General features: G+C 32.1%; 1 protein-coding gene across 1 annotated transcript in view; it reads right to left on the bottom strand.

Moving 5' to 3' along the window:
* Nucleotides 1–9,115: 9,115 nt before the first annotated feature.
* Nucleotides 9,116–26,559, bottom strand: part of LOC114334066 (uncharacterized) — a 116,677-nt gene continuing 99,233 nt past the window's right edge. The window contains exon 4 of the mRNA XM_028284078.1: nt 9,116–9,225. Within this exon, the coding sequence (XP_028139879.1) occupies nt 9,116–9,225 (110 nt within the window). The remainder of the gene's footprint in view (nt 9,226–26,559) is intronic.

Raw genomic sequence — 26,559 nt, 5'->3', positions numbered from 1 at the left:
TGAGTGAGGTAAAATTTCTAAAATCAGAATTAAAAATACATTTTCGTATGAAGGACTTAGGGCCAATTTCATATTGTTTGGGAATGAAAGTTGAACTAAATAGAAAGCAAAACGAGTTGAAACTTAGTCAAGATCAGTATGTTGTGAAATTGCTTGAAAATTTTCAAATGACTGATTGTAAGACTGTTAGTACACCCCTTGAACAAAATCAAAAACTTTCGTTTGAGGGAGAATATCATGAAGTACCTTTTCAGCAGTTAAAGATATTTTAACAAAAGCTTTAGGTACTCAAAAGCACAAGTTTATATATAATAAACTTAGTTTAAAAGTATAGGTGACCTTAGGTATTGAGGGAGAATGTTAAAAAGGCAATATCCTAAGTGTCTACTATATACTAGTTCATGTTGTTTTATTAGTATGCTTTGAAATGTAAATAACTTCAATAATTGTCATTAGATTGTCTAGTTTATAAATTCTTAAAATACATTTTAAATTCAAGATCCTGAACTTTATTTAACTTCTGCTGCGCACAGTAGTATTATAAAATACTAATAATACTAATATGTTAATGATGGCCGAAAAGGAATATAGTAAAGCCACTACCAGTTTATCTAAATATTAATAAAAAGAGCACTTTTAATAGAAATTTTTAAGAAAAATAAAGTATAATTACAATTGCACTATGAGTTAAATGTTAAAAAAGACTTTTTGTATAAAGGTATTATTATGCAAAAATTATTAAACTGATCCTAATGAAATTTAGATTATAGTTCTTGGGCTCACCATTAAAAAAATATTATATCCCTCATGAGTTTTTTTTTATTTAGTTATAGACCTGGATCCCGCGTACCAAAAAAAGTTGATTAATAGCAAGCTGAAAATTTGTTAATAGCTTAACAGTGTCTAGTCGGACAAACTTTGATGTATGGGAACACTGGAACAGGGAAAGTTTTAATTGTGGAACAGGTGAAAAATTTGGAACGTCAGACTACGAAAACGTTCCATGTATTTTGTCGAACAGAACTTCCAATTGATTTGTTACCATTTCATTAAACTCTCATGCAAAAATCAGACTGGTGTTTATCATCAACTGGGCATTTTAATGAGTTGAACACGAAGAACATGTCAAATGACAGGAACCGTGTTAATTAGTAATAGCAGTCTGATTTTTGCATGATAGTTTAATGAAAGGGTAACAAATTAATTGGATGTTCTGTCCGACAAAATACATGGGACGTTTTCGTAATCTGACGTTCCAAATTTTTAAATTGTTCCACAATTAAAAATTCCCCTGTTCCAGTGTTCCCGTAAATCAAAGTTTGTCCCACTAGACACCGTTAAGCTATTAACAAATTTTCAGCTTGTTATTACTAAACTTTTTTTTGGTACGCCGGATCCAGGCCTATTATTCATGTTGACTCAGACAACTTTTCTATTTTGGAAAAGTTTTCGGGAGAGAGAATGACACGTCTTTTCACGTGTGTACAAATGGTGACCATTGTTTCTTATTGTATGCTAATCTGCTTGCTTCTGCTATTGTTTTCCCTTCCTTTGAACGATTTTAGTGAATGCTGTATCTCAATCTTCTCTAGGTATTCCTCTATTTATTTTTTTTAATCCTAGCTTCCCATATTTTCTTCACCGGTATGTTGTCTTTCGTTCTTTTCATGTGTCCCCACAAACTTAGTTGTTTTTCTTGAATATACTTAAGTTCTGATTTCGACTTAAGGTCTGTCTTTATATCCGTGTTTCTTATTCTGTCGCTCATTGTCACTCCTCTAACTTTTCGTAGATACTTCAAATCTAAGGCTTGTATCTTACTCTTTAGTTTTCTAGTTAATATCCATGATTCACAACCGTATGTAAGTACTGATCTATAAAAATAGTTTTGAACCCAGTTAGTTTGGTTTTGCTTGTAATTTCTTGTTTGAAGTTTTTTTATGGCATGGAATATTTTTGATGTTTTACTAATTTCCTCTTCCATATCTTTGACCTGCCTTCCACTATTTTCAATTGTAACGCCCAAGTATAGGAAAAGGTTTATTTGTTCTATTTCCTCTCCATTAATTTGCATATTTTTACGAGTAGTTCTTGGGATATTACCATAGTCTTCATTTTATATGTATTATTATGCTCTGTATTTTCTCCTTGTTAGGAGATTGACATGCATCTTATTAATTAGATTAATTAATTAATTATTTTAATTGCTACTCATGAAACAAAACCAAAATTTAATAAAATTTTTTAATAAGAAACACATTCTCAGGGCTAATTGATTGTATGTACAGTGGAACCCCGTTAACTCGGATTAATCGGGACCGCGGCCGATCCGGGTTATCGAAAATCCGGGTTAGCCGGAGAAAATGGTAAAAATTAATAAAATATGGTATGCTTACAGATAAACTCCGTTATAATTGTCACACAGACACTGGTAAACCACATTCGAATTCCACACAAAACCACACAAACAAAGCGTCGTCAAGAGTCTCATTCTTAGCTTTATTAGCATTGCACCGATTGTCCAAACTGTCTTTTGTTATCATTTTGAAAAAAAAAATTCTTCGATTTTAGTTCTATTTTTCTTCCAATCCGATACTGTAGATATACCGACACCATATAATGCTGCAAGATTCATCTTTATCAATTCTACTTAATGCTTCTAGTTTCTTTTCTATTGTCACTACAACATTTTTACGTTTTGTTGCCCTTATAGACAAAAAACACAAAATCTGAATAGATTTACGAACGATTACAGATCTGAAGCGAACAATACGACTTTACTACACACAATACCGTCTCTGATGTTATGTTATTTAATAACAGTGATGACTAAGACCATTGTTAAAAAAATAATTTTAATAGTCTTTTCTAAACAATGCTAAGACAGTTTCAAATAAATAAAGGATACTACAGGTGCCTGTTGTTTTCGATAACACGACAATGAATGTGGTGTGCCATGAGTCATTTTTACTATGGTATATGTAGTTCAAATTACACAGCTACCCATTATCTCTCAAATATTATATTACCTAAATACATTTTTATTGTTGAAATGTTTGTCTGATAAAAATCGGTCCGGGTTAGCGGGAGTTCCGGGTTATCGGGGGCCGACTTATCGGGGTTCCACTGTATTACCTTTATTTTGTGGCTTCTAGTATTTCTCGTTGCTTGCTGTATCCAGGACAAAACAGGGAAAATAATTATACTCAAAAACTCGTATAAATTTTATAACTACTATTTATTTTTATACTATACCATAAATATAAAGAATTCGAATTTATGCTAAACTTTATTCTGTTGTAAAATTTCTTATCTAATCATAAAAAAAACTTTAATTCTATTATCTCTTTTGTGAACCTAATTCATTCAAATGAATCGGTAGACTGTTCTTATTAATATTATAAAATAAAAACAAATTTTAATTTCCACTTTTTAAATAGATTATTTATATCTTCTATGAATTTATGAATGAATATTTATGTTGTAATACTATTAAGTTTACGTGGCTTTCAATAAAAACAAATATGGTATGTGATACAAAACAACTCTCTCTTTTCACAAATAATCTGACTAACCTTTGCCGACGTCCTCATTTCTTCTGCTGGATGGTGTTGTCCTTAGTTCTCCCACAACGTGCTCCTCGGATTCTGCAAACTGTTTCAATCTGTTTCAAAAAAACAGTACTCGTTCGAATTCTCTCCTCAAATTAAAATCTCTGACTCGATAAAAACAATATCAATCTTTAGAATCCAAAGATTTTTTCTCACAGCTAGGTATCCTGGTGCAAAGTTTATATAATACTGCTACTCGTTACTGACAGAAACTGGAATCTTTTCGGACACAAGGAGTGTGTCCTTATCGACTTGACATCGTTTTCGTCTCACACGAATCTGCTTCCCCGGTCACCAAGTTAACACACTTTGCACAAATACACTACTTTTAAACTGGACTGACTGCTTTCTATGGTAATTACACAATGCCTTCCTTTTTCTCTCATCAATTTGAAACTCACCACCCTATTCTCACTCCATCGGTCTCCTAGCCAATTACAAGCATTCTCCACACATCATATCCCTACTTTCTTTTCTTAAGAACACATAGTATTGTATACAAAATTTCTTTCTTGTCAATTTCTAGGAGATAATAAAATTATTTTTATTTTCAATTTAAAAAACCCTCTATCCTAAACTAAACAAAAATGTTTACTATCGTTTCTTTCTGGGTAACCATTTAGACAGCACTGTCTATTGCTCAATCAACCGCGGTATACATTAACTTTCTAAACAACCGCTGTAGTCCGTTCTATAGAAATTTATAAAATGTTCGTAGAAACTTTACCACTAAAATTTTACTCTTCCGCGAAACACTTCTTACGGCTAAATTATTTTATTTACAAAATTTGACCATATACAGGGTCATGAAAATCTACGGTCTCGTGGTCTTTGACATAAAATTATTTTAAAATTCTCCCCATAAAAATTATTTAACAGTATTTATCTTCATACCATGTTTATACGACGCGTTATTCCACGTCTGCAGGTTAATTTGCAGGTCTTCTTCTTTTTCTGAAATCACAATTACGTGATCTGCAAATGCACATTCCGAAATGGTTACACTTTGGAGATTTCTGTACCCTTACTCTTTCATGACTTCGTTCATAAAAATATTGAAGAGGGTTGTGCTCATGACAACTCCCTCCTTGCCTTAGTCCTTCAATTGTTTCGAATTCTGTTGATTTCATGATTTTATGTATTATGTAGTTCCTATTTCTCTTATAAAGACTTTTGATGATTTCAACTAGTTTTCGTTAACACCTCAAGGTATCAAGCTGTCCGACACAGTATCTCGTTTAACCCTGTCGAATGCCTTTTCCAAACCATATAATATGCTTTGCTGTTAGACGGTAACGTTCACACAATTGAGGGAGTTAGAAGTAAAAGGGTTTAAGTGCACTTTTTTAAAATTTTACTTTAAGTACAGATTCGCATACTTAAATGGTATTAGAACTGGGTGGTAAAACGATTTAAGCATACTTCACCCTAAACTCGCCGTCTATCGCCATTACATTTAGTTCACTGAAAACAATTGCAGTTTGTTTTGGTAGTACAGAGGTTTAACCGTTCGCTTGAACCGTTTTACCACAAAACTATTTTTAGTATTCTGTAAAAAAATAGTAATAAACGAGTTTAAGTGCGCTTGAACCATTTTACGACAAAACTATTTTAAGTATTCTGTAATGTGTACACACATGTTAATACAGGATTAATTTCAAGTAAATAAATATTAGATTTGTGACCAATTTTGAAGACTAATTAAGTATTATGCAACGTGCCAGTTATACTTACACTGTGGATAACAGCTGGGACAAAAATGATTAAAACATGTAGTTAAAATCTGCACTTAAACCGTTTTACCAGTAACATTTATCAACACCATGTACCCATTCAAGTACATTTTTTTAATACAGTAGAGCGTCGATTATCCGAACTAATTGGGGGACAGTGGTGTTCGGAAAATCGACTTTTTCGGATAATCGAACTGTATTGATATAGCAATATTATTTATCCATATTTGAATGAAAGCCTTATTTACATATTTTTAGTGACCAATAGGATAGAAATTAAACAAAAAAGTGCTGTATTTGCAACGAAATTAAGATTTTTAAGCATTAAAAAATTTCATAGAAAGGGCAATACGCTTTCGTTTAGGCATTTTCAATCGAGTTTTTACACAAGTGGGAGTTCGGATAAGCGGTCGTTCGGTTGATCAACGTTCGGATAATCGACGTTCTACTGTAATTGAAAAAAAGGAAGGATGTAGTAAAAGTATTTATATACCCTTATATTTTTATCATTTTATAGTACATTGTACACTGGACATATTTTAGTTTATAGAATATAGAATATAGAATAGAATATACAGAATATTAATGACTCCTAGAATTTGAAGCTGATTATCTCAGAACTATCAAAACTGCACTTAAACCCTTTTATGTCTGGCCCCCTCAATTATTTGTTTTACCGTGAAAATATGATCTTGTATTCCACGTTCCTCTGTGCATTATTTAAAGCTTCTCTGTGCATTATTTAAAGTAGTTTCTGTAATGTTTCTGAGTACCTATGTCAGAAACTATTCTGAATATTTTCTGTAACGTTTCTTTTGTTCCAGTATTGTTTCATAGACTTTGAGTGAAGAGCAAAATAGTGTAATTCCTCGATAGTTTTTACAATCTTTGGGGCCACCTTTCTTATATATCGGCAATATTACTCCTATCTCCCAGATAGGGATGGGAAAAAACCTACCGGTTTAAACCTAAAACTGGTTTTTTACTTTGCAATAATCGGTTTTTATCGGTTGTTTTTTTGTCCCGGTTATAACCGGTTTTTTATTTTTAAAGTAAAAACCGGTTATTAGGTTTTTACGGTGATTAGGATTACGTTAGGTATTATTTTGGATCCCAATCATAATTATTATTCTCGAGTAATTATTCCAAACAAAACCATAATTCAAATTTTATTTTATTTTATAAAATACAGAAGCAAACTGAAAGTGCAATCTCACATCAGCCAGAAACAATTATTAAGTTTTATTATAATATTTCTTTGAAAAGGTATTTGTAATCATAATATTTACATAAGAAGTGATCTGGTTGAATTAGACGCAAACATCATCTATTTTCCACACTTAACTCTTGACATTGAAAGTGGGCGAATGACTTTTTCTGATTACCAAAAATATTGCTCTGACTATGAACATCGAATTACTGATTACGAATACGAATCTCCAAGAATTTCGCTACGTTTTCAAAACGATACACTCAAACAGGAAGTATTAAGTGAGTTAAAATGTACCTATTCTACAAATATACAAACGTGTTAAAAGTAATACATGTCCTTTCGATAGTACTAATTTTGATCATATTGATATCGAGTCGGATGGAGTATCGCAAACTAAATTGTATTGTAAATGTAACTTTGTAACCTATTGGATTAAAAAAACCGAAAAGCGGTTTTTCCAAAAACCGTTTTTTTGCCGGTTATAACCGCCAGGTTAAACCGTAAGCAAAAAAAAAACGGTATAACCGAAAACCGGTGTTTTGTCAAAAACCGCCATCCCTACTCCCAGACCTTCGGTATTGTTTCTTGTTCGCAAGCTTCATTGAATGACCCTTCATCGAATCTTTAAATATGACCCAATTGAAAACAAATCTCACCTAGACTAGATTTACTTGTAGTCATCAGTAAACAAAGAAGTCGGGAACTAAAATTCTCCACAGTACTTAATGAAATAATTATACACTTTGTTTATAATAAAAATATCAAGAATAACAATCACGCATTTGCATTTTACTTTACTACTCCGAATAAAATTAACAATTTACATTACGGTTTAATATTAAAGTAAAATATTTTTGTAGAGGAATTTAATCGAAATATTTTATTTAGCTTAACTGTCCGTGGATTGCAATTTAATAGTAAATTGTTTGTTATAATAATTACTACGTTCCATAATTCAACAACATTGCGCTTCCACCACATTTGGTTACGCAAACGGCATTTTAATGTTGACACAATTTAATATCGATTTAATGACATCCATTGAATAAACAGACACATCCCGACATATTCACTACGAGTAGGTACATAATATATTTCACGCATATACAGAGTTGGGATAAAGTATGGAACCAAGCAAATATCTTTGAAACGAAAAGAAGAATATTTATGAAACTTTGCATGCAAGTACAGTGAGGCAAAACACATCTGATGCCATATTTTTCGTTACTACTCCACTTCTGGTTTCACCGGAAATACCCTTAACTTATTTACTTTAAATGGGATACTCTGTATATTTTTGCAGATTTTAAAAGAACTTGTTATTTTTAATTCATGCATACCAAGTTTGGAAGAAAAAACTATTAAAACAAGAAATAAATCTCTTTACAGTTAAAAAATAGGTTAATTTATTTACGTTAGACCAATGATATTAAAAATAAAAAAAAATAATTTCAAATGTTGAAAATGTTTGCTGTTCACCTCCTGACAACGTGCAAGCCTATAAATAAATTCGTTAGTCACTTTTTGCAAGATTTCTCCACGTATTAGTTCACATTCATCAATTAATATTCTTTGTCTCAAATCCTGCAAGCATGTTGGTCGCCTAACGTAAACACGTAATTTTAGATAACCTAAAGAAAAAAATCTAACGGGTTGAGGTCCGGAGAACGAGCGGGCCACTCTATGAATCCTCTACGTCTAATCCATGGATTTGGAAAATTCACTTCCAATAAATGAAAATTCACCATAACCTATTATCATTAATATTTTAATACGATCTTTTCCACTTAAATGAACCATTTTTAATACAACTTATTTCTGTCAATTAGTTCAGTAACAGTTTTACCTACTATACTAAATTCAAATAAGTCATGCAGTGCATGTAAACAACAATTTTAGTCTACAGTATAGATGGTACTCGTTTATTTCCTATTACGTTGTATTAATACAAAAAAATATCTACAGACACTTTTTAACAAATTTTCTTTACCAAATTTGATATGTATGAATTAAAAATAACAAGCAAGTTCTTTTTAAATTAAATAAGTTAAGGGGATTTCCGGTGAAACAGGAAGTGGAATAGTAACAAAAAATATGGCAACAGATGCCTTTTGCGTCACTGTACTTGCATGCAAAGTTTCGTAAATATTGTTCTTTTCGTTTCAAAGATATTTGCTTGGTTCCATACTTTATCCCAACCCAGTACAGTCTAACCTCGATTATCCGTCAGGGCACCGGACCAAGGGTATGACGGATAGTCGAAAAGACGGTTAACAGAAAATTAAACAAAATTAAAAATTGATAGTACAACTCTCAAATTTTATTTACATATAGGCATGTTTTGTTTTACAAGATAAGGTTTACAAACGAATCAATTTGGTTTAAAATATCCTGAAATCTTTGTTTGTTTTACTGATTCTTCACATCTTACTTAATCAGCGTAAGATCATGCAATCTACTTTATTGGCTTCTTCTTGTCAAAAATAGCACTCGATGAATTGTTGCATGTGCGATGCAGCTTCTCTAGCTTCTTTACGCAAATCTCTGTCAGTTCAGTCTTAGTCAGTTGCAATAACATCATCGACATCGCCACCATCAAATTCCGAGTCTGTGTCAGCTTCTGAATCTGTATCGTCCGCCTCTTTTGCTACTTCAATGATTTTATCATCTGTCAGCAATCGATAGCCGTTTGCGTCCTTATCACAAAATAACGATTCGTTTATGTCATCCTTAGGTCAACAAATACAAAACAGTTGATTCAGCCATAACTTCATTTGTTACCGCACTGTACATTTTAGCGAATTTCGTTTGGTTTATCGCAATGCTCAAACAAAATGAATTTATAACCCAATTTTTGCTTATGTAGTCAATACAACTTACTTAAGGATCCTGACGGTTAACAGAGGTGATGGTTAATGGAGAGACGGATAATCGAGGTTCCACTGTATATGTATTGCTACAGCGAGCTAATTCTTTATTATTTTATATGATTTTCAGATCTTAGATAGATAAATGTTACTTGTTTTTTCTATGTAATTTCTCTTCATCGCGAGAATCCATATGATCGACTTTTGAGAATCAACTTTACATTGTCAACAAAGCCACGAGAAACAGTTTTGGTTTTATACAGGGTGTGTGGTAAAGAATGGGCCACAGCTTAACCTTATATTCCTGAGGTTAAATAAAATAGGTCGATTTAAGCTAACTTACCTTAGTACAAAACTTGATAATAAAGTAAATACAGGGTGTCAAAGTTAAGCTGGTATTGTACAATCCACTAAATGATGTTTAACAAACGTTTCTGGCTACTACCAGAGGCGTACGAGGGAGGAACATGAATGGTTGACCCTTCCCAAATTCTACGCCACTGGCGAAATTGCTATTTTAGTGCAATTTTTTTATTCTCCAATACTTTCTATGTAAAAAACATACTCTTCCTTCGTAACGATAAAGCCATTAGTTTTCGAGATATTTGAAGCTAAAAACGAAGGAGCATAATACATTAATCAAAATAAGTGTGCCTTTTTATTTTAACTTCAAATATTTCGAAAACTAATGACTTTATCGTTACGAATGAAGAGTATATTATTTGCATAGAAAGTATTAGAGAATCTAAAAATTATGCTAAAATAGCAGTTTCATCAGTGGCGTAGAATTTAGGAAGGATCAACCATTCACTTTCCCCTGTCGTACGCCTCTGGTAGTAGCCAGAAACGATTATCTAACATAACTTAGTAGGGTGTACAGTCTGTACAGTACCTACACTTTCTGCCAAGTATCATACGGATATGTCAAATTATGTCGAATGTTACGTTAATTGTTACGAGAAGCGCTCCTCGTAACATTCAACGTGTCTGGTTTGTTTATTTGTAGTGCATCTTTATTGTTATTGTAGTACCTATAGATTGTGGCAGGTACTACGTGGCAGATAACTACTTCAGGCAATTAATATTAACCTTTAACTACGCGCGCTCGCGTATTTTGTACGCCAGATATAAGAATTCTACTGCAAATATATTTAAATATTTAATTTTTGACCTTGTTTATCTCTCTAACCTATCAGTGGAATGTGCTTTACATTTGGTTTTAGTTTCGTTATAATCGGCGTTCTGGGAAGATCGTAATTTTCAGTTTATTATAATTTGTTGTTTCCGGTGGTGGACAATATACGCCACGATTATATTAATATAAGTACATATTTCAATTGTTTTTTAGTCATTATGGCACAAAATATATTTTTCTTTATAAACAATACTTTTTCTCCTGTAAAAAATCACATTTCGAAAAAATTTTTATTAGTAATTTTATTTATCATGGAATCCAGTTATTCCATGATTCCAGTTTTAAATCCCAATTAACTTACTGAGAAGGAACTCCAAGTATTCACTGATGCCGAATAAGGTTTATAACAAACAACTAAGTGTATTTAAAAAAAAATAAACTAATGCGCTGTTTTTAAGTGTATTTTCTTGAGGCGTACAAAGTACGCCACGCGTGTAGTTATGTTATAACTTGATGCGCGGGTAGTTAAAGGTTAATAACCTCAAAAGTTACTCTACAGGTGAACCTACGTATTGGCCAGCAGACAGAAGAAAAGTTTCAGCAGTGGGATTATAAACACTCGATACGAATCATATCCGCCATGTTTTACCGTAGGGAGTGATTACGAAACATCTTTCCCTACGTTGTCGATGCGAGTCAACTCGAAGGAACCGCTCTTTTGAACTCCATCTTTTGAACATTCAAAAAATATATTGTTTAAATCTCCCAGTGAGGTGTTATTACACTGACAGGAGCTCTCTAGTATTCTTATTTTAAAAAGATGTGAAGGAAAATCTTGTAATATTTGCAGAGTAAGATTTAATGGCGAAAAGGTCAGACTAGGAATGCTCTGAGGCAGAGTTAGATGAAGGGAATAGTTAGTAGGGACTATTATGAACTTTAGTAATATTTTTATATAACGTCTCCAATCTTTCTCTGGGCATTTAATCTTTAATAATGGCAAAAAATCATAATTATTGTCTCTATTATTGAGGTTAATGAGAGAAATTACTTGACATAAAACGTGCAAATCATTCCATTTGTTCGAAATATTATCTCGTAGTTTCAAAAATACGATGATTGCCGATTATTTTTTGACATTCTACACGAACCGAGTTCGTAATCACTTTTTGGCTTCGATCGCATACGTTTGCCTACGGTTCGTTTTGTCACTTCGCATCGAGTGGTCTTATTCTTCATTTTATGTAGAATATGTAGACATTACTCTGTAAGTTCCTGCCTACAATAAGTTCTCGTTTTATCGTTTTCGTGGTTTTCCCACTGGTCGTCTTCTCATTGGGAAACCGTCCCTCGTCTTCTTTACTATTCTATTTATTGTCACTCGGCTTATATGATCGTTCTATTATACTCTTCTATTTCTTACTTAGTCCTTGCTGTTCTTCAACTTACATCTCCGTTGTATATCTGTGCTTCAAGACCTGTACCATAGTGTATTACCACCGGTTTTCATCTCTGCTGTTTCTTTTCATTCTTTTCGTCGTCTTTGTGTCAGATCGTGTTTCTGCCGTATACAGGGTGTTTTATTGGGAAAGTAACATACGTTATCTGCAGAAAGAGGACACTTAGGCGGTCTCAAAAATACCACACTTAATGGGTCTTACTTCGTTAATAACAAATATACTGGGTGTTTTATCTATTTTGCCATTATAACTTTTTAACCACTCTGTATTTTTATTTTATATTTGGCACGCAAATATTATTTAAGGTGCACAATCAATTAATTTATTTAAAATTGTAAAAAAACCAGGTCGGGCCTAAAAAATATTGGAAAAATGTTCCGACCCAAAAATAACACCCTGTACATTAATATTTTTTTAATAGATTTTGCATTTGAAAAGAGGATGAAAAACTAAATTTAGTGGTATACTTTGAATTTTCGGCAAAATGATTTTGCTGGTCAAATTTTGAATTTGAATTCTGAAATTATGTGAATTGCGAAAGCTCGAAGTAGAAAAAAAATTGAAATACGACTTACAACTTGTTAACCACACTGTATATTTATTTTATATTTAACACCGAATATTTTTTAAGGTGTCCAATCATTTAATTTATTTACAATTATAAAAAATCCAGGGCTGAATAAAAAAAATTTTGGAAAAATGTTCCGACCCAAAAAACACCCTGTGCATAAATTTTTTTTTAAATGGATTTTGCATTTAAAATGAGAATGAGAAACTAAATTTAGTAGTATACTTTGAATTTTCGGCAAAATGATTTTTCGGGTAAAATTTTGAATTGGAATTCTGAAATTATGTGATTTGCGAGAGCTCGAAGTAAAAAAATTAAAATGTGACTGAATTTTAATTAATACCATTATTTAATTTAAATTGGTAAAATGTTTTAGTATATTTTATTATGGCGACAAATAATCCATAAGAAATATTCACCTTAATGAATAAATAATAAATAGTCTATAAAAAAATACATAACTTTAATCAACGAACTATCTTAAAAATTAAGAAAACAGAAAAAGAATGCTGAAAAATAACTTTTGGATATCTAAAATCCAAAGTTTATAACGAGGAAATAAATAGTAGGGACGAACTTCTTGACCGGGTTTATGACACCTTCCAAGAGATGAAGAATAACCCTGACGAGATTAGGAAGTCAGTCAATAATAAAAAAAGGGCAAGACTTTGTCTTCAAAAAGGTGGTGGCATTTTGAACAATTACTACAGTTTTAATAAGTTATTCTTAAGACAAAATTTTCTGTTTTTTTTAAGATTGTTCGTTGATTAAATTTATTTATTTTTTGTGGACTCCTCATTATGTATTCATTATTTAAAGGTGAATATTTGTTATAAATTATTTGTCGCCATAATAAAAAAAAACACTGACATGTTAACATTTTACCAATTTAGATTAAATAATGGTATTAATTGAAGTTAAGTCACATTTTAATTTTTTTTACTTCAAACTCTCGCAAGTCACATAATTTCAGAATTCAAATTCAAAATTTTACCAGAAAAGTCATTTTGCCGACAATTCAAAGTATACCACTAAATTAACTTTTTTATCCTCTTTTTAAATGCAAAATCCATTTTAAAAAAATTTAATGAACAGGGTGTTGTTTTTGGGTCGGAATATTTTTCCAATATTTTCTAGTCTTAACCTGGATTTTTTACAATTTTAAATAAATTAATTAATTGTACTCCTTGAACAATATTTGCGTGTTAAATATAAAATAAATATACAGTGTGGTTAAAAAGTTCTGAACCAAATAAGAAAATAACAAAATGGATAAAACACCCAGTATCTTTGTTATTAATGAAGTAAGACCCATTAAGTATGGTATTTTTGAGACCGCCTAAGTGTCCTCTTTCTAGAGTTAACGTATGTTACTTTCACAATGAAACACCCTGTATGTCATTATTGGTCTGATACATGTTCTATAAATTCTGAAAAAAAATAAAATCTCCTTTTTAAATAATTATAGGACATAAGGACATTCTGTATAGCTAAACTTAAGTCAAATGAGTTAAAAAAATGCATTCTTATTTTTATCTGTAAAACTGCAGCTCTATGATAAGAAATAATGTTCGATATAACACTCAATTTCGACAATGTGCCCCGAAAGCTATAATATCGCTATTCTTCAACCATCCTCTGTGATATTGCCATCCAGCAGCTCTCATCCCTTATGTTAGGTGAATTATGTGTGTCCCCTTTTGTTATGCCTTTCGTTTCCCGGGGAAACACAAAGAACGACGATCGCCTAATTATAGGATGCTGCTTGCAGTTTATTTAAATCTCACTTCTATCGCAAATTTTTATTCTCGTTGCCGGAGAGGCCTTTCATTTAGCCGAAAAGGTCGGGACTTTGTTCTGCCATTATTAACCAGACGATTTAGGACTGACCTCTTTATATATCTTTTGTGTTGGGAATGTACGGTATGGGCGGTTAATATCATTTTCATCAAATCAATTGAAGTGTAAAATACAGAGCTGGTATATACTTTTAGGTTTTATTTGACTACTGCACTACATATATGTTTTATGAGAGTTGATCAATAAAAAGTGTAAAAAAACACAATTTGTTTTATCAAAACTTTTCCAAAATTTTTATTTTTTTATTTTATTTTCCAATTACATACATAGTATTTAATTCAGCTTATCTACAGTAGGAAAAATGAAAGAATACCCAAGAACGAACATATAAAACACGCTGTATTTTCCTTTCACTGTGTCACCAAGAAAATTGTCCAGCGCAAGTACTGTAATAATTATTATTACATGTACTTGCGCTGGGCAATCTTCTTTGTGATACGGTGACAAAAAAATACAGCGAGTTTTATATGTTCGTTCATGGGTATTTTTTCATTTTTCCGACTGTATTTATTTTGGCTTTGTAGGTATATTATATTGTTTTTACTAGGCCCTACTAGTAGTGGGTTCTGCAGTGTACTAATTAGGGCGACTACGAACTCTTCCACGCTACCTACATTTTAATGGGTTCAGTTTTATAGTAGGATTAAAAGCGACTACGAACTGCCCCACGCTACCTATAGCCCAATAAATGACCGTTTTGGAGTGTAATTTCCAGGGGCAACTCCGAATTGCATGAAAATTTGGATTTAGGTTCTACTTACCCTCCAATTCAAAGTTGAATTTGTGCCGTTGGTTGCTTTTACTTGGGGGGTGACATTTACACCTTCTCGCGGGGTGAAAAACGCTTGTTTAAAATAAGGCCGGAAATGGATAAATTGACTTATTTTAAACACCTTTTGTTCTATAAAGTTTTTTACGTAAGTCAATACTTTTCGAGTTATTCGCGATTTAAAATGTTGATTTTTCGACAAAAAAACTACGTTTTCAGACATTTTTTCCCAAATAACTCAAAAAGTAAATATTTTATCGAAAAAAATATTTTTAGCAAAAGTGTAGCCTATAAAAAAACGAAAAAAATGGTGTACCAGTAAAGTCTACAAATTGAGTAGAAGCAAAGTTGTAACTCATGAAAAATACGTTTTTATTCGTCTAATTCCAAATCGAATAATTCAACGAGAAATCACCGAAGAAAGAAGCATTTTTCGGGAAAACCTTATTAACATTTTTAAAGTATCGAAAAAAACCTTATTATTTGTTTTTTTCAAAAGTTTACAGCCTCAAAAATAAACGAGTTACACTGAAAAAAAAGTTGGCCCCTTTTTTTTGGTAAAAAAAATCGTGAAAACCTCCCTCTATTTAGCACCCTTAGGGCCGGTTGTTCGAACGCTAATCAACAATGATCATTATTAAATATTTAATTACTGTGACCAAAACTGTCAATGTCAACTTTGTTTGGGTTGCTGAAAACATAATTAATTACAATTATGAGATTTATTATTAATTATGTTAATAATTATTGTTATATTAATTGATTACAGTCTCAGAATTGTAATTAATTATGTTTTAACAATTGACATTGACAGTAATTAATTATTTGATAATGATCATTGTTGATTAGCGTTCGAACAACCGGCCCTAAATGAAATTAATCGTTTGGCTTTACCATTTATTTTAACTGTATGTGTATTGTTTATATGATCTGTAAGTTTGATTGGTTTGAAGTGCTTATTTTTAAAAACATTTAGTTTTATAATTAAAAAAAAATTTCTAAAAATTTTTTAAAAATTTCATTTTTTTCAAAATAACTTAAAAAATATTAGTGATAAGAAAAATCTTAAGGAGTAAAAAAATGTATGTTTTGCTATTATAAATATGCTAGTTTATTTTGTTTTTCCTTAAGACAAAAATTGGTTAAGATATGGCTGTTCAAAATTTGCATACACAAAATACATCGTGATTAGTGACCCATTCAAGCTTTCTCAATTATAACCCTTTCAAAAATAAACACTTTAAACCGGTGAGACTGACAGATCATATAAAACATAGATAGGTAAGTAAATTGTTGGTAAAGCGGTAGCGATTAATTTCATTTGGGGAGCTAAACACGGCGAGATTTTCATGATTTTTTACAAAAAAAGAGAGGGCCAACTATATTTTGGTCGTAACTCGCTTATTTTTAATGCTAAAACTTTTGTTAACAATTAAATCCAAGCTTTTTATAAACACTTTAAAAAAGTTTAAATGGGTTTTTCCCGAAAAGTGCTTAATTTTTCAGTGATTTCACCTTGAAATATTCGACTTGGAATTAGACGAATAAGAACGTATTTTTCATGAGCTACAACTTTGTTTTTGTTTGATTGATAGACTTTACTGATACACCATTTTTTTGGGTTTTTGATAAGCTACAATTTTGCCAAAAATATTTTTTTCAATAAAATATTTACTTTTTGAGTTATTTGCGAAAAACCGTCTGAAAACGTAGTTTTTTTGTCGAAAAATCAATATTTTCAATGGCAAATAACTCGAAAAGTATTTACTTACTTAAAAAACTTTATTGAACAAAAGTTGCTTAAAATCAGTCAGTTTATCCATTTCCTGTCTTACCTTGAACGTATGTTTTTTCACCCCCGAGAAGGGGTGACTGTCACCCCCCAAGTAAAAGCAACCAACGGTACAATTTCAACTTTGAAGTGGAGGGTAAGTAGAACCTAAATCCAAATTTTCATGTAATTCGAAGTTGCCCCTGAAAATTACACGGTATCGCCGAATTTCCCGTTCATTTACTGGGCTACTAGGTACTTAGATAATATTTTTGTGAACATATATAGTTTTTATTTTATTTTATTGTATTCAAAAAGGAACCCAATTCCCAAAGCATGAGCGAAAATTTTAAATGATTAAATAATGAAACTATAACAATATAATCGAAAAAAATGTATTTATAAACCTACATTAACTTATATGCAATAACAAAAACTACAGTTAAACAATAACAATGCTTAATTCTAATGTCTGATTAGTGATTAAAATAAGTAAGGGTAAGAACAGAACAAGTGGGTTGCGGTGAAGGTGGAGGTGGAGGTCGTGGTCGATATCCATGTAAAACAAACACATTGTAGTGAATAGAAGAGAACAGAGCAGGTAAGTCGCGGTGGAGGTTTAGCGCGATGCCATCCAGGAGGTTTACATCGATGCTTTTGAAAATAAAATGAGTTTGTTTTACATGAATGTCTACTGCGCGGCCTACAAGGATGCTTCCCTGTGATTGGTCCGTTCGAAGCCAAGTGGTATCAACTCAGATAGCGAACCTGCGCTATCTGAGTTGATACCTTTTATATAATCCCTTTTTTGTATTCAGTTTATTTTTGAATTTCTGAAGTAATTAAATTCAGTAAATTTTTGAAATATGAAGGAGGATCTGATTATTTACAGCTGACATTTCATCATTATCATCACTTGACTGACACAACATCGCAAAAGCACAGTCTTTTTGTCATTCAAATTTCATTAAACTAATTCACTTGATAGTGGTTCTAGCTCGACTGACAGCGCAGGTGACCTCCTTGCTATGTGCTGTCGACATCGACCGCGACTTAACTAGTAGCATCCACCGCGACCTACACCTCCACCTCGACCCATTTGTTCTGTTCAATTTTGTGTTAAATGAAATTTGCCACAAAAAATACTAATGTCGGGCAACACTAACTTGGCTGAATTTTGAATTGCCATTTCAAAATCAGAAATTATTTACTTCGGTTTGAAATTTAAATTCAAATCTGTACATATTGTTATTAATGTATCAAAAGTACTTTTGTACGATTGCTGTGATTTATTTGGTAACAAACAAAATACTAGAGGAACATAAAAAACCATTTTTGTAGCCATGTATAGTAAACATCTGACAAAAATATTTAGAACAGTATTGAATAGTTCCATCTACATACAAAGAATCTACATTACACAAAAGTAAAGATTTGTGAAACAACTAAAAATTGCGGAATTATTTTTCGTAGATAATAAAAAGTTTTCACCTGAATTTGTTTTTAAATCTAAGTTCACTAACACTTGTAGAACTTCTTCCTGTGACTTGGGCAATGATGGTGTGGATGTTCGTCTTGCAGCATAGATATTTCTTCGAACGCAAGAAATGTCTTTCGTCGTCAGCGGTAAATTGCTAAAATTTTCCTTCCTCAATTCCTGTGGACAATCTTTAAAGGTCTTTTACATATTGTAGAATTACTAAAAATTTGCCGGTCAAGGTGGATATCTGGAGCATGATTATGCTCCACCGATACTTTTTCAAGAATAACGTAATTTTCACCACCTTCCTTTGTGTACACTTTTTGTTGACACCCTTTTTTGATGCATCGCCATCTAACTTTTCCATCTTTGGAGACATGGGCTGTTGAATATTTATATTCATTAATTATTAATAAAAGTTCTCCCCTTTGCCTAAACATAGTCGTTGGACCCGCCATTTAAAAGTCAAACAATAACAGACAAAACCGGACATTATACCGTAATACTTGCAACTGAAGTGAATAACTGAAAATATTTATATTATTACTTTCAACTGTAATCAAATTTGTCATTAAGACTTAATTCCCAACTTTCTCGGTGATGGGGCAGCAGACACTTGGGATTAATGGGCCCAGGTAGTTCGTGGGGCAGTTAGATAACGCCGCCTTATTAATATCAGGATAAACTAGTTTGGCCTAGGCCAAACTAGTTTATCCTAACGCGTTCAGGACAAACTGGTTTGGCCTAGGTAACAGATACACCATATTCATTGCTATCGGTGTCCTTTATTAAAAAAATAATAAAGCAAGCGGCTGCACTATTATATTTTAGTATACATTATTTATTTTTAACTAATTCTCTCATACAAAAATATTTCTATTCTCTTCTATACTAATGAAACACTCTATACAGGGTGTCCCAAACTAATTTACCCATGCTATATCTCTTAAACGAATAGAGATTTTCGAATGGGAGAAAAAGTGATCTATTCTACTTGTAATACACTTTAATATGGCTAGAAAAAAAATCATCCCCTAAATATTCATCCCTTAGTTACAACCCCTAACTTTAATTTTTTTAATAGCACCCTGTATATTTTTTTTATAGTTTTGGATGTGGTCTTCTATCGTCTATTCAACAGATTTATTAAAAATAAAATCGCTTTTGTAAATAATCAAGAAATCAATTAATTTTTTATTTTTGTTAATTAAGTGCCCCAGACTAATTTATTTAGGCTATATTTATGGACGGGATCGAGTTCGCTCCCAATGGTAAGAATTTTACCTGAACTAAAAAAGGTAGAGTCCGAATTGGCTCCCATAGACAAAATTTATTTTACCTAAACATGTCGAAAATATCACCCAGAGTTGTTACTTCTTTCAAATTTTCTCTTTTTGTTAGAAACAGGTACCTTCCTAGAAATATCTATGGGAAAGGAGGAAGACCTAACCCTTCGGTCCTAATTTAACTTTCGGGTATTAGAGTGTAGAGCGCAAACCGGCCGATTTCAGGTAAGAGCGCAAAACGGTCGAGCGCATACCGGCCGACACCGATAATTTGTGTTAAAATTGCCACATATGCCAATGTTGAACTAAAACAAACTCTAAAAGTATTTGTCTAAAAGTATAATTTTCCTATAAAAAGTCTATATCACTATGTAAATTTCCTAAGAAGTATAAATATTACACGATTTGGCAACAATGTCTAATGTTTCCGCGATTATATGAGAGCCTACCCGCATTCATGCGGGAGCCAATTCGTACCCTTCTAAAATATACCTGAACGAAGCGGAGCGAACTCGACTTCACCCATATTTATTAACAAAATAGAGATTTTTTAAAGGGACAAAAACTGGTCTATTCCATTTGTAATACACTTTAATATAGCGAAGAAAAAATTATCCCCTAAATATTCATCCCTTAGTTACAACCCCTAACTTAAATTTTTTAATAGCACCCTGTACATTTTTGTATAGTTTTGGATGTGGTCTTCTATCGTCTATTTAACCGATTTTTTTTAAATAAAGTGGGTTTGTAAGGTATCAAGGAAATATCAGTTTACTTTTTATTTTCGTTAAATTAATCAAGATAGCTTTAAAAAATAGAATAGAAAAGAAATATGCTTTATTGTCACTGAAATTAGATAAATCGTCAATATTACAAAATAAAAGAATGAAAGTAAAACAAAAACAACTAATTGCAAACTTTAAATAAATTGCAAATTGAACACACTACTCGTACAAATAAAATACAACCTTAGGAACAATAAAACTTAAAGAAACAATAAAAATAAATGCAATAAAAATTACATGAAAAAATAAATCAAAACACCTACTAACTAACTAATATTATTTACATTAAATGTTCGAATTGTAACCCACCTGCTGCAACACACATTTCGAATCGTTCCAGAAGATTTCTGGTACATGTGGCTCGAATCATTTCGGGAGTAATTTGGCGACATGCTTGTCTTATTTTTTCTTTTACTTCCTCTAAATTTTGCGGTTTTGATTGATAAACAATATCTTTTATTTCTACAATATCTACAATATCTCCCCAAAAGAAAGAGTCAAGAGGTGACAAATCACATGAACCTATAATTTGTGGAGAGTTGTTTGCTATCCAGTGGTTATCAAAACGGTTTTGTAAGTGATCGCTAACGATTCTCGCATTATGTGGAGGAGCTCCGTCTTGTTGCCACCACATTTCTTGACGCTCATGAAGAGGAATATCTTCTAGCAAATCGGGTAGAATGTTTTCTAAAAAGTCTAAATATCGAACACCTGTTAGAGTGCCGTTAAAAAAGTAAGGACCTATAACACGGCCATTAAATAAACTGCACCACACATTTATACCCCAAATATTCTGAAATATTGTTTCCATCATCCAATATGGGTTCACGGGAGACCAATAATTGAAATTGTGACGGTTGACAACACCATTATTGTGAAATCTAGCCTCATCACTCCACAATATTTTTGATAAAAAAAATGGATCATCACTGATTTTTAACATCATTTTTGCAACACACTCAAGACGTCTTTGGTCATCACCAGGCTGTAATCCTTGAACTAGGTGCACTTTAAAAGGATGGTACTTAAAAACTTTTAGAATTCTATGCACAGAACTTCTTGAAATGCCACATTCACTGGCGAGGGTTCTAACAGACACCTTGGGATTAAAATTAACATATTCTAGTACATTAATAAGGTTTTGGTTACATCTTACTGTGCGTTCAATTGTAGCTTTTTTATTATTAGGAAAATGTCCCTGTCTAAGTGAGCGTTCCAAATTCTTAAAGGTTTTTTCGCTTGGAATGTTTCGATTTGGAAACCTTTCTTGATATAATTGCCGGTAAATTCTCCTATTTTTTATGGTAGGGGAGCCCAAGCGGGGATTTTTGCAGTTACTCGAGCGCGTCAGATTATCATATGGGGAGAATCCTGGTACCCGACAGATGTACCTCTACCATATATTGGCTCTTAACACAGGGAAGTTCGTTAAGGGGACCCGAAAAAAAAATCTATGCTTAAAAAAACTCGAAATTGTCAGATTAAGATAAGGTAAGTTCTTCTTCTTCAGGTGCCATCTCCGCTACGGAGGTTGGCAATCATCATAGCTATTTTAATTTTTGAGGCAGTAGCTCTAAATAGTTGTTTCGAGCTGCATCCAAACCACTCTCTTAGGTTCTTCAACCATGAAATTCGTCTTCTTCCGATGCTTCTTCTGCCATCTATCTTTCCCTGCATTATGAGTCGTAGGATGCCATACTTCTCGCCCCGCATCACATGTCCGAGATACTGTAGCTTCTTTTCTTTAATTGTAAGTTCAACTTCCTTTTCTTTACCTATTCTTCTCAGTACTTCATTGTTTGTAACTCTATCTACCCAGGAAACCCTCATAATTTTTCTATAGGTCCACATTTCAAAGGCGTTAAGTCGTCTCATTGTCTCTACATTTAACGTCCATGATTCCACTCCATAGTATAGAACACTGTAGACGTAACATTTTGTTAGGCGGTAAGTTAAGTACATGCAAAAGAGTGTATATTTCAAAAATTTTATGATTTGAGCCGGGCCTAAGAAAATGGGTGAAACATAAAATTTCACAAGAAAAAAGCGAATATTTCGCGAAATGAATGACAGATCGAAAAACTAAAAAATATGTACTCAATATTTTTTAAAAATCTATCGAATGATACCAAACACGACTTTCCAGGGTGAGGTGTGGGGGGTAAATTTATTATTTGAAATACGAATCCCGCGGTATTTTGCGAAATGAACATCAGATCGAAAAACTGTAAAATACACTTATTCAATATTTTTGAAAAATCAATCGAATGGTACCAAACACGACCCCCCACGGGGGTGGGGCGAGGGGCTACTTTAAAATCTTAAATAGGAGCCCCCATTTTTTATTGCAGATTTGGATTTCTTACGTAAAAATAAGCAACTTTTATTCGAAACTTTTTTTCAAATTATGGATAGATGGCGTTATAATCCAAAAAAACCATTGTTGGAAATGGAAAATTAAATTAAAAAATGGCAAGCGCCCGCTAAAATGGAAAACTTTACTTAACTTTTTTTGGTTTTAGGACCTACTCTTCACAACCCAATAGGTCCCCATAACGCTCGAGTGACTGCACATTTAGCATACTTTGCTCCCCTACCATTAGGCATTCTCCATAAATCAAAATCATATCAACGCACTCGTCAGGCGAAAATAAATAAGGCACATTGAAATGTTATAGATACACAATTACAACAAATATAATTATTACTGGTCTAATACCAAACGTCAAAAATAATAATTGTTGATTTGACAGATCAAATCATGGCAACCTGAATTAAGGGTAATATACAAGACGTAAAATAACCGAAAAGTTTTTCAAATATTGTGACTTTATTATAAGAGATTTTTTTGTTAATTTTTGAACACTTAATTTTGCACACTGGAAGATAACGTATGCTCCTACAAAGACCAAATTTTGAAAAATAAAAAATAATGTTTAAATATAAAGAGTGTGTACAGTCCCTGCTCAATTTATTAGACTCACCCTAGAAATATCAGTTTTTTTAATTTGAAAGACCTTAAAAGTATGTTCAAAGTCATAAAGAACTGCTGAATGGGTTAAATAATAATTACTTAATAATCGTGCTACATAATTAAGTTAAAAATAGTGAAATTTTTGATTGAATTGTGAAAAATTGACAGATGGAAATATAATGTGCTAAAAATGTGTAACGACTTGACTTTTTTCAACTTTAGTTTTTTAGTTAAATTAGTGATTGGTGATCAATTTTCATAAAATTTGCCATGTTTGTTGCTCTATTTTAATGTTAGTTTTTAATTTGATTAATTTATTTTAAGATATTAATAGAAAGATGTTAATTTCTAAAAGATAAATATCTTTGATTTTAATTTTTTCATATGGGTGATTGTAAAGATCTTTCTCTTGAGCAAATATCTTCTGTTACTTCTCTATTAGAAAATATCGCATGTTGTCAAATAAAATAGCAAAAAAATGTGATGGATCTTTATCGTCAGTTCGAAGGTTGGGTCAAACACATAAAGAAAAAGAACCTGTTACATCGATTTGGAGGAGTCGATATGGCAGAAAGATTTTAGTCACCTCCAGAGGACAATGAATTTTAAATATTCAGTTGTAAAACACAGAAGAGTCACCCATAGCGATATAAGGAATAAATTGGAAGAAGCTGATTGTTTAGTATCGGAGTCCACTGTACGCCGAAATTGGTACAGTATGGGATTAATATGTCATAGACCAGTTAAGGAACCAAAACCATCACCACAGATGTTCCAAAACGCTTAGTTTCGGCCAATTTACATAAATATTATTTGACTAAAGAGTTTTTATGCAAATTGGCCCAAACTAAGCGGTTTTTGAGCATCTATGGTGATAGTTGATTGTTTAGTTGATTCCTGAACTGGCCTATGATGTTTGAATCCCATTTTGTACAGATTTCGGCGTACAGTGGACTCCGATACTGAACACTCTTATTCTTCCAATTTATTCCTTATATCGCTATGGGTGACTCTTCTGTGTTTTACAGCCAAATTCTTTAAAATTCGTTGCCCTCTGGAGGCTACTGAAATCTTTCTGCCATACCAACCCCTCCAAATCGATGTAACAGAATGTTTCTCTTTAGGTTTTTGACTCGACCTGCGAACTGATGATTAAGATACACCACATTTTTTGCTATTTCTCTTTGACATCATGTGATATTTTCTAATAGAGCAGTAACACAAGAGATTTGCTCAACATAAAGATCTTTACAATCACCCATATGAAAAAATATCCAATCGAAGATATTTGTCTTTTAGAAATTAACATATTTCTATTAATATCTTAAAATAAATTAAACAAATTTAAAATTAAACTTAAAATAGAGCAATAGTAACACTCACCACTGAAAATTTTAAGAAAATTTCACAACAATCTAAAATTGAAAAACGTGGAGTCATTGCGCTCTTTTACCCCATTCTATTGTCATCTGTCAATTTTTCACAATTCAATCAAAAAGTTTCACCATTTTTAACGTAATTATGTAGCAAGACTATTAAGTAATTGTTATTGAACCCATTCAGCAGTTCTGTATGACTTTGAACATACTTTTAAGGTGTTTCAAATTAAAAAACTGATATTTCTAGGGTGAGTCTAATAAATTGAGCAGGGACTGTACTTCGTACGCACGTAAGAAGTTATACTACGTAGTTAAAATAGTAAAATTTTCAGTGACAATAAAGCATAATATTTCTTTTCTATTCTATTTTTAAGGCTATCTTGATTAATTTAACAAAAATAAAAAATACACTGATATTTCCTTGATACCTTACAAACCCATTTTATTTTAAAAAAATCGATTTAATAGACGATAGAAGACCACATCCAAAACTATAAAAAAATGTACAGGGTGCTATTAAAAAATTTAAGTTAGGGGTTGTAACCCCTTCGTCATATTAAAGTGTATTACAAATGAAATAGACCAGTTTTTGTCCCTTTAAAAAATCTCTATTTTGTTAAGAAATATAGCCTGGATAATTTAGTCTGGGACACTTAAGTAACGAAAATAAAAAATAAATTGACTTCTTCATTATTTACAAACCGATTTTATTTTTAATAAATCTGTTGAATAGACGATAGAAGACCACATCCAAAACTATAAAAAAATATAGAGGGTGCTATTAAAAAAATTAAAGTTAGGGGTTGTAACTAAGGGATGAATATTTAGGGGATGATTTTCTTCTACGCCGTAAAGTGTATAATAAGTAGAATAGATCACTTTTTGTCCCATTCGAAAATCTATATTCGTTTAAGAGATATAGCGTGGGTAAATTGGTCTGGGACACCCTGTATATGCCGTTGTGTCATATTACTTTAGGATTAAAACATTACATACATGTTTTCTACTGTTTTATTTATAAATTTATAAAAAAAGTATTAGACGGCGCCGTCAGGCGAATAAATTTCACTTTTAGTTAAGTTAAAGTTACTCGACAAATTGACGTTGTTATAAAATTGATCATTCCCCCAATCAGTGGTGCCGCAACTTTCAATAACAATCAACGAAGTCGCCCGTTGAGAGCATTAAATCCAGACAAACAAATTTAACAAATCTCTTCTGATAGCGTTAAATACGGGAATAAATTCACGTCACTCCTATCCAATTATCTTTTGGTGCTCGTTCTCCCCAAAAGATTTATGGATATTCACTTACGTAGCAACGTCCAACGTTAAGAAAACATTGTGCGATGCACTGACAGAATATTTGGATACGAGTCTTTTATATTAAATGATTCCTAGATAAAAGTTTTGTGTGTGAATAAGTAAATAAAGAAGGTGGCGTATTAAATAGACTCAAATAAACAAGATGGCTATTACACTTAAGAAATTTCGAACATATTTATTTCAAACAGGTTATATAATATTAACATAACCTGAAGGACACTGCGCATATCTTATGGAAAATGTAATGTCACTTAAATCGAATAAAATTTACATGAATAGATTCCTCTTGAAATTACAATTATTTCATTTTTATTTAAGTTGTTACACAATTGTATTGATTGCA

Source organism: Diabrotica virgifera, chromosome 4 (genome assembly GCF_917563875.1).
Source record: "Diabrotica virgifera virgifera chromosome 4, PGI_DIABVI_V3a".
Lineage (NCBI taxonomy): Eukaryota > Metazoa > Arthropoda > Insecta > Coleoptera > Chrysomelidae > Diabrotica > Diabrotica virgifera.
Note: the sequence above shows the minus strand (reverse complement) of the source record. Positions and strands in the feature narration are given on the sequence as shown.